Source organism: Erythrolamprus reginae, chromosome 1, assembly GCF_031021105.1.
Source record: "Erythrolamprus reginae isolate rEryReg1 chromosome 1, rEryReg1.hap1, whole genome shotgun sequence".
Classification (NCBI taxonomy): Eukaryota; Metazoa; Chordata; class Lepidosauria; order Squamata; family Dipsadidae; genus Erythrolamprus; species Erythrolamprus reginae.
In genome coordinates, this window is record NC_091950.1 from 210,154,254 (window position 1) to 210,169,079 (window position 14,826).

At 37.7% G+C, this 14,826-nt stretch overlaps 1 protein-coding gene across 2 annotated transcripts in view; it reads left to right on the forward strand.

Moving 5' to 3' along the window:
• Positions 1 to 14,826, forward strand: part of HECW2 (HECT, C2 and WW domain containing E3 ubiquitin protein ligase 2) — a 180,073-nt gene that overhangs the window by 92,124 nt on the left and 73,123 nt on the right. For both annotated transcript variants that reach the window (XM_070732126.1, XM_070732127.1), the window contains 4 exons: positions 2,503 to 2,575; positions 4,346 to 4,515; positions 7,027 to 7,169; positions 11,801 to 11,901. In XM_070732126.1, coding sequence (XP_070588227.1) covers positions 2,503 to 2,575; positions 4,346 to 4,515; positions 7,027 to 7,169; positions 11,801 to 11,901 — 487 coding nt within the window. The remainder of the gene's footprint in view (positions 1 to 2,502; positions 2,576 to 4,345; positions 4,516 to 7,026; positions 7,170 to 11,800; positions 11,902 to 14,826) is intronic.

A 14,826-nucleotide genomic window follows, 5' to 3' on the forward strand; every position in this document is an offset into this window, starting at 1 on the left:
TCGCCGCCGCCATCTCCCCGCGACTGCCTGCGGCCGCTGCAGCCACCCCCCCTCCTACCGCCAGTGCCCTCCCACCGGGCCACAAAGGACACTTGCCACCGACGCCAGGAAAGTTCCAGCTGGGCGGGGCGCTGCCGGTACTTCCATCCTTCTCGCAGCTGTCCCCCGGCTTCTGCTCGATGCCGCGGTTTTCGGCGCTCTCCTGCTGGGCCCCAAAGAAGGAAGGCGGGAAAAAGGCGCGAAGAATGAAGCTCTCCTTCTTCCTGCCTTCCTTCTTTGGGGCCCAGCAGGAGAGCGCCGAAAACCGCGGCATCGAGCAGGAGCGCACCGGTTGGGAAATGCTGGTATAAGTTACAACCGGGTTCTGAAGACCAGCCCCACACGACAACAAACCTCCCTTCTTTTGCTTTGGGAAGGCGCCTCGAGTTTCCCTCACGTCCATTCATCCGGGTTATTTTTCTTTTACTGAAGGGAAGCTCTGATTGACGGCGTTAATGCGGGGGCCCTCTAATCACCTGGCCCGGTACGGGGCTCCCTGTAGTACCCGTCTATCGGCGGCCCTGCCAGAATGAAGCATATTTATGTTTCTTCTATTCTTATTAGACATTCAGATCCACTGAATTGCAGATCCCTGCAATTGTCTTTTTGGCTGTCACTTCCTCAATTGTCTGCTCTTTCTAACCCGGATTTTGAGGTTAAATAAAATAGGCTTATTTATATAATAGTTAATCTCTGTATATCAGTATGCCAAGAATATAAACAATGGGTGGAATTTGGAGCAAGATATATTGCTGTGCAGAGCTGAACCAGCAAGAAGGCCAAATCACAACTGCCAAGTCAATTTTCTGTTCTATTTTCAGTTTGATGGACAAAATTCTATAATCTGTAGGAATCATTGAGTATGCTTAGCTGCTATGATCCTTTTAATTATAATACATTTTTATTTTTTACATTTTCAATTTGGCAAATCTTGGATTTTATTCAACCATTGTGATAATTTCCCCATATTTTTCATAATCCTGTTTTGATTCTATGCACAACTGAGTTTGTAGTGAGTGACTGATTTCTTTCTTTCAAACTCCATCTTGGTAGGAGCCAGCAGTCAGATTAGTTTAGATTACATTAGATTTATTAGATTTGTATGCCGCCCCTCTCCAAAGACTCGGGGCGGCTCACAACACTAACAATACAATATACAAAGTACAAATCCAATATAAGTTTAAAAACAAATTTAAAACCCATAAATATTAAAAATGATCATTACTACACAATCACACCATTCTCATATATTACAGTCAGAAAAAGGTGGTGATGGGGGGGGGGGGGAAAGATAGTTATTCCCCCCCATGTATGGCAACATAGATAGGTCTTCAACATCTTGGGGAAGGCGGGAAGAGTAGGGGCAATTTGAATCTCCGGGGGGGGGTTGATTCCAGAGGGCCGGGGCTGCCACAGAGAAGGCTCTTCCCCTGGGTCCCACCAAACGACATTGTTTAGTTGATGGGACCCGGAGAAGGCCAACTCTGTGGGACCTGATTGGCCGCTGGGATTCGTGCGGCAGAAGGCGGTCCCAGAAGTATTCTGGTCTGATGCCATGTAGGGCTTTATAGGTCATTACCAACACTTTGAATTGTGACCGGAAACTGATCGGCAACCAGTGCAGGCCGTGGAGTGTTGGCGAAACGTGGGCATACCTAGGGAAGCCCACGATAGCTCTCACGGCCGCATTCTGCACGATCTGAAGTTTCCGAACACTTTTCAAAGGAAGCCCCATGTAGAGAGCGTTGCAATAGTTGAACCTCGAGGTGACGAGGGCGTGAGTGACTGTGAGTCAGGATGGATGTTGTCACCTGTCAGCTTTGACCTTTCTAACCGGAATCTAAACCATGGAACTTTTTCTATGAACCAGCCTACGGTCAGCTGGGATGAGGGATCTTTTAATTGTTTGGAGTTTTAACAGTGTTCACCACATCGAGTCTTTGCATTGGATTTGTCAGAACTGGAAGACCAGTGGGCGGATCCCATTTTTTTTTAAAAAAACAAGAGACTCGGTCCTTGAAGCTGATGGGCAACAACATCCATCCTGACTGCCAGCTCCTCCCGATGAGAAGAAGAATATCAGGTGGCCAACGCTCCTTTTCTGTTGGACCAGAACAATAACTAAAACTATAACTTGTTATTTATAATAATAAATCAATATGCTGCAGAAACCAAAATGGTATTTCAAAACAAAAAAAAGAGATACACTAATATTCGACAAAAGTCACCTGTTTTCTCATTAGTAATTCTATTATAATAAAGGATATTTTGTTCACTTATTATTTATTGTGCACTTACATTAAATAATTCCTATATAGAAAGTATTTTAAGCATACCTAAAATACTTTATTTTAAGTGATTTAGATGAATCACTATGTTTTATATTTAGAAGGTTTTTTTCTCCCAGATATTTCTTATATTTTGAACTGTAAAATATAATTTAAAATATTCTCTCCCTTTTAGATGGGGGCAGAAGGCACTGATGGTGCTTCTACAGGACAGCACTCCCGAAAATTAATTAGTTTTACGCTATCAGGTAGGTTTTGCTTATATTTTTGTCCCTTTAAATCAGAGGATTTGTGAATTTTTTTATAGAGAATTCTGTGGAATGAATAAAAATCAAATACATTTGATGGTTCAATTTTAAGTGGAAATTTGAGTGAAATTTAAGACGAATATCTGATGAAAATAATAAATTGGATCTAGATTGTTTGTGATAGAAGACTAGAACATTAAAGATAGATGAAAAAAGGAAAGAAATAAAAGAAACTGGAATGAAAATAGAACTGCAGGAAGTCCTGTATGAACAAGTATTAGAAGGACAACAGAGTAAATAGAAAGCAAGAGAAGAGGATGGAGAAGATGCTTGGAAGGAATTGCCACAGAAGGCTGTGAATGATACGCTTATAAGGATTATGAAAAGAGACCTTTGGTCGAATGATGAAGTGAAAAGACAGTGGATGAGGAGAAATATAAAAGAACGATTGCTGAAAAAAATGGGAATTACATAGCCCTGTTACATAGCCAGGTGTTTTAGCTCAAGTAACAATTATAGATCCAAGTATTAGCAACATCTGGGAAGAAGAGCAAAGGAGATGCCTTTGAAATGCCTGATGCATTTTTCCACTGCACATAGCTGAGGATCTCTCATCCTCTCTTTCCTCCCCAGACTGCTTTAAGTTTATGTATTCAATTTATTAGTGCTAAAATCTCTCTCTCATAATTTTGAGTGATCAAAATGGCTTTCCATTCCTGCTTTACTCTGCAGCAACATTTTCAGCCTTGAGCCATAGATTAGTTATGCTTGTCCCTAGTTTTCTTTTATTAACTTCTACAACTCATTAAGTATAATTCATGGATGGATATTATTTAGATATACTGTATATGGCAATTCCCCCCTCTCCATGTACAATGATTCCAATCATTTTTAAAAAAAATACTTGAACACAAAGTTTTATATTTGACTGATAGCTGCCCTTATTCTTCTGCAAGGTTAGCTTCTTCTCCATTGTGGAAAATATACATTAACACAAATTACTAATAGGTTCTGCCCACTTTGGGGCTTTTTTCGAACTAGGGTATCATAGTGCTAGTTCATCATTTTGAATGGCTTTGACATATATGTTCAAACAGTAGTATGTCCATGAGAAGGTTCAATTTTGTATTCACCAGCTCAGTGGGATAAACAAATTTAACACAAGCAGTGAATTTTCTGTAGCAGCATCACTCAACATCATATCCTTCAGCTATGTGTTGTTCAGCTTTCACAATTCCATGCTAGCGTGACCAGTAAATCTATATAAAAGCCAAGCATTATGTTGTTGGAACACTTAATGGTAGATTTGAAAAATAATTTTATGTACCAAGTTCAGGTGGTCCTTGACCTACCACAGTTCATTTCGTGAACGTTCAAAGTTACAACTGTACTGAAAAATGACTTAGAACTGTCCTTCACACCTATGATGGCTACAGCATCCCTATGATCACAGGGTCAACATTTAGACACTTAGTGACTCACTCGTATTTATGACAGTTTCAGTGTCCTGGAGTCATGCGATCTTCTTTTTTGACCTCCTGCAAGCAAAATCAAGGGAGACGCCAAATTTATTTAACACGTTACGCTAATTTGACAACTACAACTGCAGTAGAACAACAGTGGGAAAAAAGTTCATAAAATGGGGCAAAATTCACTTAACAAATGTCTCATGTAATAATAGAAATTTTGAGCTAAATTGTGGTCGGACTATATATATATTTATTGTATTATTTTTATTATTGTTCCCTCCCCCCCCCTTTTCTTTCAAAGATATTCGGGCCAATGGACTTAAAAAAGGAATGTTCTTCAACCCTGACCCTTACCTGAAGATGTCCATTCAGCCTGGAAAAAAGAAAACCTTTCCTACATTTGCACACCATGGGCAGGAAAAGCGGTCCAATATCATCAGTAATACAACTAATCCTATTTGGCATAGAGAGGTAATAAACGATTTAAGAAAACTTAAAGCTGTGGTACGATTACTTGGGCACCAGATTTATCATGTTCTTGCTTATAGCTATTGGTTCATGTTAGGTACAGAAGCAGAGAGCAATGTTAGATGATATTTACCTGGACATAAAGTGAAAAGAGAAAGTGTGTGAGCCCTTTAGAGCTGTTTGTAATCCTGCAGTACATTTACAATTTGATCAGGCAACAAATTCACCATCTTTTTTGGTGAAAATATATGAACATTTTAAGGACTAAGGCCGTGATGACGAACCTATGGCATGTGTTCCACAAGTGTCACATGGAGCCATATTGGTGGGCAGGGGAGCTCAGGTCCGGCGCGCCATTGTGTGTTGGGGGGAGGGTCACGTTCACATGCATGGGGGGGCACATGGAATTATGGGTGTGGACACGCACATGCACACACACCCCTCCCCTTTTGGCACGTGAACCAAAAAAGGTTCACCATCACTAGTCTAAGGGGTTAAATTGAGATGTTCCATTCAGTCAGAAAACAATCAGGTGATAGTTTGAGAGGCCATTCCCTACTAATTTCCCCTCCACATACTGTATTTTACGAAGTATAAGACACACTTTTTACCCTTCTAAAAGAGGGTGGAAATGTTGGTGCATCTTATACACCAAATACAGCCATTTTTGGCCTCCAAAAACCCTGCCTTGTGCATTTTTTTTGTCGCAAAAATGGACCTTGTAGAGGGTTTGGAAAGCCTATAGAATGATACTGAGAGACGAAGAGGACAAAAATGAGCTTAAAACAGGCCAAAAAAAATGGGCCATGCAGAAGGTCTGGGAGACTGTAGAGTGATCCTGGGAACTGGGGAGGGCAAAACCTTTTTTTGGAGGGGGGTGGGTTACTTCTTAAAAAATTTGGTGCGTCTTATAGTCTGGAAAATATGATATAAACTTGTTAAGTTATCCCCATCCAATTGGCTGTCTGTGACAGTGTAGATCTCAGAAAAAATGGTTTCTTAGGTGCTATAAATCTATTGCCAAATCCTTTGGCTTTCATCAGTTCAAGATAGAGATAAAATCTACAAATATAGAAAATGTAGCATCATTGTCACTTTTCCCAAACTTATTTATCAAACAAAACTCATTACAAAAGCAAGATGCATCATATGCGAGGTTGCAAAGCACTCCAGAGTAAAGGCAAAAGATCTACCGGCCATTCTGATGCCAATGTTCAAGAATCTAACCTGTGCAAAACATTGAATAAGAGAGATATTTGTAGGAGCATATTGAGCTAGAAACCACAGTTTTCCAGAAAATTCATTGCCACCTGTCTGAATTTATTAGAAACTGCCTGGATGATCCAGCAGGCTCTTGGAACAATGTTTTGCGCACTGATGAGACAAAATTGGAATGGTTTCATAAACTGTTTATTGAAAATGTTATATTTGGAGAAAATGAAACACTGCATTCCAACAAGATTGCCTAATCCTAGTCATGAAGCATGGCTGAAAGCAGTGAAGGGCTACCAAATTTTTTATTACCACACTGTGGGCGTGGCTTATGCAGGACACCCTGCATTTTCTTTCAACATCTTTCAGTGAAAATTGGGTTAGGTTAGGTTAGGTTTATTGGATTTATATGCCGCCCCTCTCCGCAAACTCAGGGCGGCTCACAACAATAATAAAAAACAGTACAGTACATAATACCAAATCCAGTGCCCACCCATCTAGTTACAATTTAAATTAATAATCTCATAAAAACAGTATATATAAAAAACAGGCACACAGTCAATCAATCAACATGCTCTGGGTGCTCTGGGATGGAGCTCCATTTTCCCTACCCCACTGCGTCCCCCACACCATCCAGGCAGTAGCCCACCCCTGGCTGTAAGAGTATCTTACATTGGTACCACTTTTTAATGTCAGAATCTAACAGATCTCAGTCATTAAGGGCAGGGGTGGGTTCCAACTTACCTTGTTGCTGGTTCACTTCCTCCTGCGCAGTACAACACTCCCCCCCAAAAAACCCCCAAAAAGGCAACTGCATGCACAGTGCCAGAAACTCAGCTTCTGCGCATGCGCATAAGAAAAAAGAAAGTTTCAAAAAGTTCAAGAGAGATGGCGGGGTCTACAGACAGGGACCAACCGATCTGGTTCAGTGATATTATTGTGATGTCACCAATGGGTTGCTACCAGTTTGGTCGAACTGGTCCGAACCAGGAAGAGTCCATCCCTGATTAAGGGAAGATTGGTGACAAAACATAATATTTTAATGGAGATATAGCCTTGTAAGAAATCACTAAATTCATGTTTATGTGAAGTCTTTGTGGCTTCACATAAACTACTTTTCCTGTTTCAACAAAAGTCTCAAAACAGTTGCCAATGGATATTTGTAAAATCAGGATGAAAGTAATTGATAAAGTTTGTACAGGAATAATTATTTTAAAGTATTGCGGAACAAATAATAGATATACTTATCTTGATTGCTCGTTTTATATGAAATATAGATGCACATGTATTTTATGTTTGCAGAAATATTCTTTTGTAGCACTTTTGACTGATGTCTTGGAAATTGAAATCAAAGATAAATTTGCCAAAAGTCGTCCTATCATCAAACGTTTTCTTGGAAAGCTCACTATACCTGTGCAAAGACTATTGGAAAGACATGCAATAGGGTAAATGAATATGTTTTCTTTGTTCGTTTTAAACCTACCTGAAGGAAAGGAAAGATTGTTTTCCTTAAAAGACTTAGTTATTTGGTGCCAATTTGTTTTATCTGCAATTCTTAAATTTTTGCTTATATATTGTCACTCTTTTACCATAGTCCCTCATATACCATTTTAACAAGTTTTTAAAATTAAAATGTGCTGAATTGTAAGACCCAGGTTCGTACAGTAGTGTGCAAATTTATTGACAACATTATTGTCTGGTTTCAAATATTTTCAAATATTTTAAATTTTATAGTTGAAAAGATGAGATTACATTCAGTAAGGTTAGAATGTATATATAATCTCTCTACAGATATATTTCTGAGTTTGAAATTATTTTTCCCAATCAACAGTTCAATATATTTCTAAAGTTAATCTGCTTCTTAAACAACTGTGTAGAGCAAGACATTAATCAAACATAGCTGATGTTAAACTTTAAAATACACAAATCTTCTTGAAGATATGTTGCTGTACTATATACGGTGAAAAACTATTGTAATGTAGTTGCATTGTAAGTCAGATTGAGAATGATCATACATTGAAAACTAAAGTGTCAGATAGAATACCTACATAAAAATTCTAAGAAAGGGACATATTATTCAATAAGAAGGCTTGTAACAGAGAACACAAAATGCAATAGTTACAGCACTTTAATTAGTAGTAACAATACAGATCATAAAGGTCACAAAGCAAATCCTGGCTACTCAGTATCTCCATAGTTTGCCTATTAAGTGTTCTACTGAAATAGGAAGGACCTCACCCAGACCCTCTCTGGGTTAGGATCCTACTGTGATATTTTCACAATTGTTGTTGCTCTGCATTTGTGCTGTTTCTGCTTCTCCTTTTGGATGAGCTGCATTCATTAGAGGGAGTGATATAATTCCCATAGGACTGGTGGAATGGCTGCTTCACCACGTTTGGCACACACAGTTTTACTTGGGCACACATTTAATGTGCCTTAATTAATTGCTGAATTGCATCCTGTAGATTTAGCACACAAGAATGTTAACCAGTTATTTGTATAATAATGTACCACCCTTTATTTAGGCATAAGAAAATTCCCAGGGAATAGGTCTAATGAACATACAGTTCAGATCTGTATCTTTCTACTAGGAAATTAAGAACCGGACTGAAAAGATTCTGAAGTTTGTGGAACATTTAACTTGGTTGTTGATAGTCATGTAATCAGGCACACTCTCTCTTGAACACATACATGTGGATATGCATCCGTGATTGAACAAGCGTTTTGCTGTTTAGTAAGTGAAATGCCACTGTGGATCTCCTCTCTGAAATTGTGAAACAGCTGCAACCACTCAAAGCAGTAATGGGTTTCACTTACCTTTGCTACTGGTTTGGAGAAGCTTCTGCGTATGCGCAGATCATCCGTGATGACATCCAGGGAAGTTCACGGAGCCTCCCACCACTGCCGTACCATTTTGCCCTAACTGGGGTGAATAGATAGCAACCCACCACTGACTCAAGGCTTGGCGAGATTCTTTCAAGATAATTCTGAGGACTTTTGGGCATGTGTACATATTGCCTGTCTTCAGTTCTACAAAGTTTCTGTTTTCATCACAGTGTTGTCATGCTGTTGCATGACTATTAAGAATCAAACCAGCTTGTAAACAAATGGCTCCTTTTCCACAGATTTTCTCAGCAATATAATACGTTGCATATATGGAAAAAGACAAAATCAATTTGAAAACAGTTATCAGCTTTTCCCAAGTGATGTTGATGCAGGTAAGAAAAATACATTGCAGATTTGAAAAGAAAGAACAGGTTACTTAAGCTATGTTGGCCTACAAAATGAGTGTTCCACTGAGCAGTTAGATGCTGTGGTTTTCTAAAACATTCAGAATTCTTCATTAAACTTGGGTCAAGCTTTAGCAGGAAAATACTATGCTGATGCCCTAAAAAGTTAAGTTTCTAAAATTTCAAACTTTTTTTCATGTTATATTTTTTGCTTCAGCAACTGTATCCTAAACTAAAATTCAAAATTGTGCTGTGCTAATTAAATTGATGTGTTTTAATAAATTTGCACACTACTGAATGCTACAGTATAATTATTAATGAAGAAAATTTTGGGATATTATTTAATCATTCATAAGATGTTAAGATCTGGATTGTTTACCTCTGTGGTCTTTTTACTTAGTACTAGTACTGTTTACTACAATATTATTATGATCTGCAAGCTGATGCTGGTGACTTCTTCCTGCACAGTATTTTTATATTGAAATGCTCATTAATAAAACCTGACTGGATCCTAACTACGTTCATGTTTAAAAAGGAGATTAATGGGAAAGGTTTCTTACATATCCATAGAATGCTTTCTCAGATATCAGTGAGTTTGGTCTGGTTTGTAGATTTTGACTGCCATCTTGTGGTCACATGAAATTGTTCCTTGAGGTACTGGGTACTATATTTCATTTTGAATATACAGTACTGCACATTTTGAATATATTGTACATAAACATTGAGTATACGTATCACAGCCCAAATCACATTCTATTCAAAGTGTACATTGAAAAGCTCATTGCAGTACAGTACAAGTCATCTGCTGGAAAAACCAGGAACCTGATCAGAAATATATAATATATAATACATAAATATATAATACATAAACTAATCTTTACCCTGATATAAAGACTTATATAAAGCAAGATATATTAATGGAATTTGAAAGCTTAAGTCATCCAATAAAATGTAGCGATGGCTTAGTCTTGTCTCCCACAGTTTTTAGACTTGATCATAGAATTGTTACCTTTAGAAGCAGCTATAATTCAGTTGCCTTGGGAGAATTCCTTGTTGGAAAATCAGAATCAGGAATTGTTAAATGGCTAGGTATCTTGTTAAATATTATGCTTTTCTCTAAGATTGAATTAAATAAAATATCGGTATCGCTGTTGGTTATATGGACAAGAAAAATATGCGTGTTAAATTCTGTATCTAAAATAAAACGTGTAATGTTTAGAAGAGGAAATGATAAATATCTTTATTACAGCCATGGAGATATTTGTACAAGATGTTGAAACATTTAACTATACAACTTATTTTTTAAAAGTTATTTTTTTAAAAATTCATTCATTCATTCATTCATTCATTCATTCTGTGTGGTTGCAGACATTTTCCCTTTTCTATGTTATAATAACCTAGATTGTTTGAATTAATGCTTCGTGAAATTTTCAATGGTTAAATCTGTTTCACATAAGAATGTATTGTGTGTGCTAGATACAAATATCGCATTATTTTTATCGGTCTTATCTTTTTATATCTGTCATTATCTTTTATCTTGTATTTGATCTTTCAACAAAGATTTTGTTGCCAATTATGTATCTAACCCAATCAAACATTACAAAATATATGTGTAGTATTATCAGCAGGTTATCAGCCTCAGGTCAAACCTCAAAAGCTAAGCATGGTTAAATCAAATTAACAGTAGGATTTGACATCATTGTTAACTGCAACCTAGATTAGGAAATGAAAAACCAGGATAACAACTAGAGGAAAGCAAGATACTTTCATAACTGACACCAAGGGAACTGTATGGATGTGCCCATGTAATTATTGGGTATACTCAAGAGCATGTTTGTTTTTTTTAGCATAGCATTATATACTATTAAAAGAGCCAATTGGATGTGGTGGTTAAAGTACAGGTTAGAAATCGGGGGACTGAGTTCTAGGCCTGCCTTAGGCACAAAAGTCAGCTGGATGGCTTTGGGTAGTCACACTCTCTCAGGCCCTAGGAAAGAGGCAGTGGGAAAATGCAAGGACAAGTCCAGGCAGTTGTTAAGAGTCAACAATTCTTTGAGGGAAGGAGAGAGGAAGAGATGTCACATACACATGAGGGAGAGTGTCTGTGAGAGAAAGGATTGTAGTGATCCTTTCTTGTCTCTTACTTTTAGTACAAAAAGAAAAAGAAGGAACATGTTGAATTGTTGCTAAGATAACCACGATCCCTGTCTTGCCATGCTTTATTGGTAGGAATTAAAATCTCCTGTACAGCACAGCAACACAACCCTGATGGGGTTTTCTGTAGTGGGAAAACAGATTTCTCTGAAACTATTAATGGATCGGGATCCAATCTCCTCCTCCTCCTCCTGAACCATTTTGTATGTTTGCTATGGTATGAAAATGCAGGCTAGAAAGAATAAGGGAGGCTTGGAATTCTTCAGATGAAGTTTTATTTGAATTTGAGAAGACCTTGGTAAAAAATCATCTTTGTTTTCCTGAGGAGCCATTACTGCATGGAATCCCGATGCTTGTTACTGAATTGCAAGTTCTGAGAATACCACAAGTATCTCTAATGACATGTGCATATTAGTCTACTTTGGTGACTATCCTCAGTTGGATCAGTGTATCCTTTTTGTTTGTACAGAAATTTTAACACTGAAAAATAACATTATTGGCCCAGTTAGATAGTGTTCCCTTAGCTATAAGCTTTGTGTTCTTGTATGCTTCCTTCCTCCAAATCCAGCAAATGATGTGATGGAAGTACATGACACATGTGGGAAATATCCCCATTTCCCCCCACTAGTTAAAACACATTGAAAGTTACAGAAAGCAGAATAAAAATATTCATACCCGATTCCCTTTTGCAGAGATCAGGTTCTCAGTTATAACCTTGGTAGAAGACTGCCAGCAGACCATGTGAGTGGATGTCTTCAGTTCAAGGTAGAGATTACATCTTCTCTTCATGAAGGTAAGATCTTGAAGTAACTACAAACATGTTCGTTGTTAGAGCTTTATAACTGAATAGTGTTCATTGAGTGTTAGGATGAACTTTTGATTAATTTGGACTTTTAACCTTGGATTTTAATGAATATGGCAAAGGTGTTTTCTAAGAAGCTTTTAGGGATGAAGTGACAATAAAGCTGCTAGAGGATTGCTGGAGAAAGACAAGACCTACATTACAGAGATACGGGTGGGGGGAAAAGCCATATTTTTTTCTGCTGTGAAGTCTGTAAAATGCCAACTAGCAACTCTTTTTATGGTAATTTGGACGTTGAGTGATGAATGGCTGCTATGAAGAATCTAAGCATTTTAGATAAAGTTGCTGATATTCACTCAGAGTTACATCTTAACTGGAGAGATTCTTGCACTTGGCTAAGAGCAGGATCTTGCCATGTTATTTGGGAGAAATATGAATCTGTGAGGTTCAAGGAAATGGATGGTGTTAATACTGCCACCTGTATGTAACATCCTTGCTCTTCTTCCTTCTATAGTCCTTATTTGAGATGTCATTTTATCTTAGTACTTTTAATTAGTTTTATAATCTTTCATTAACATTTCCTGTTTTAAAAGTTATTTATAGTATTTCACTGGTAGGTATTTTAACACACTTTTGTACTTGCTAATTAGTCTACCTGATTAAAATCATTCTGTTGTCTAATCCTTCTTAATTTCCTTAGCAATTACTGTTAATAAGTTCTGTACATTCCTTGCTTTCCATTAGAATTAATATTCCCAAATTTTCTGATATTTACAATGAATTAATTAAAAAGAATATTAAAATTATAATGTCTCACAGATATAAATTTACTATCTTCCTATATCTCTCTCTCTTTCTCCCTTAAATTATTCTGTTAAATATCATGCATTTTATGGTAAGAATTTGGTCTTTCTTAATTAATCTATGTGCAGTCAAAGGATGCTCAACTGATTTTTATATCATGATATAAAATATCTTTTTAAATGAAAAAGCAAGTTAAGATGCAGCGGTGGGCTGCTGCCCGGATTGGGGGGGGGAATGCAGTGGAGTAGCAAAATGGAGCTCCACCCCCACCCTGACCACCCAATTTGCACTGAAAGATGTTGAAAGAAAATGCAGGGTGTCCTGCATAAGTCACACCCACAGTGTGGTAGTAAAAGTTTTGGTAGCCCTTCACTGTTAATATGTAATATTTGAGCTGTTTAGTAGGTGCTGCTGTATAAAATGTTCTCAGAATTTGAGGATTCCATTTTCTCTCAGGAAATTTATGGTTTTATTTGCAAAGGATTATTCTTTATAGGATCCTAAATTGCACATTCTGTTATGTCTTAAAAAGAATAAACGATAAGGATCCTAAATTGCACATTCTGTTATGTCTTAAAAAGAATAAACGATAAAATTGCTGATAGGTTAAAACGCAGCTTAGCTTAAAAAAACTGCCCAAAAATAAACTGCTGTCTGAAAATGTTCCCGCCTAAAAGAAATGTATAAATAGGGCAACGGATTAGCCGTTGCCCTTGTTGGGAGTTGATTGTTGTGGAGAGCGTTTCCTATGACTAAGATGAATAAAGAAAACCTGTTGAATTGAATCAGTCTCCAAGCACTGATTTAACACATTCAACCTTCCGTTTTAATTTCTTCTTTCTCAATTATTGTTTGCCTACTAGAAATTGCTATCTGCATTCAAAATGTATTTGGTTAAGGATGTGCAAACTGATTTTGTAGCTTAGAAAGTTGAGTCTCTGTAAAGTGATCAAAACCAAACCAGGAATCTTAAAAGAATTGCATTGCTCCTGCTTCTCCTTAAAATGTTAGAATTTTTAAAAAGGAAGTAGGTCAAGTGTGCTTCCTAATCACACTAAAATAATTTGTTATTTGTGGCCTCTGCTACCTTTGAGGGAACCATGTTTATGTGGAAATGCTGGTACTTCATGCAACTAATTATATAATTGTTATGTATGAGAATACAACTAGTGCTGGTAGCCCAATATAAACACTTTTCCCATATTCAATTATAGCTACCAGGTTACCTGGAGCTGTGATTATCCTACCTAAACTCTTCACCATTCTCCCATGTCTACTGCTGCCTCCCCACTGTAGCAGACATAATGCAGTTCTCGGGGGATTTCTAATTTGTTGTCTAATCTGAAATTTGGCAGCCTGCAATTTTTCTATAAGTAAACCCAATTCTGTTGAAAAAAAAGAGAAGTTACTATTATGTGTCTTTAAAGGTGCTTTTTTAAGAGTTGACTGGAGTTTCTGTTTTTTCTTTGAAGACATTTCACTTCTCATCCAAGAAGCTTCTTCTTCAGATTGGAATTTTTAGATGAAGCAGAATGAGTTGAATGGAGCTCCACTTGAAATCGTGTTTGATGCATAACTGTAGAGCAGTGGTTCTCAACCTTGGGGTCGGGACCCCTTTGGGTGTCGAACGACCATTTCATAGGGGTCGCCTAAGACCATGGGAAAAGACAAATTTCCAATGGTGTTAGCAACTAAAGCTTCTATTCTGGCATCTTGGAACATATTTTTACAATCCAACCAATCAGACGTTTACAGGGGGGTGTCCCTTTGACCTCTTGCCAATCAGCTTAAAGATCTGTTGGGAGAATTGGCGCTAAACCTATAGTTGGGGGTCACCACAAGATGAGGAACTGTATTAAGGGGTCGCGGCATTAGAAAGGTTGAGAACCACTGCTGTAGAATATTTCCTTAAAGGAGATTAAGGGAAATTTTAAATGAAAGTCATCAGTGTAGTTCTGTACACAGAACTGTCTCCAGTGCTGTTTCTGCCTCATACACCCACTTGGGCCCTCAAAATCTATTAAAAAGAGTGCCAAGTTCTGGAGAATGGTCTGAAAATTTGTGGTAGATGTAAAGAAAGGAATAAGTATCAACATAGATAGCAGTGCAAAT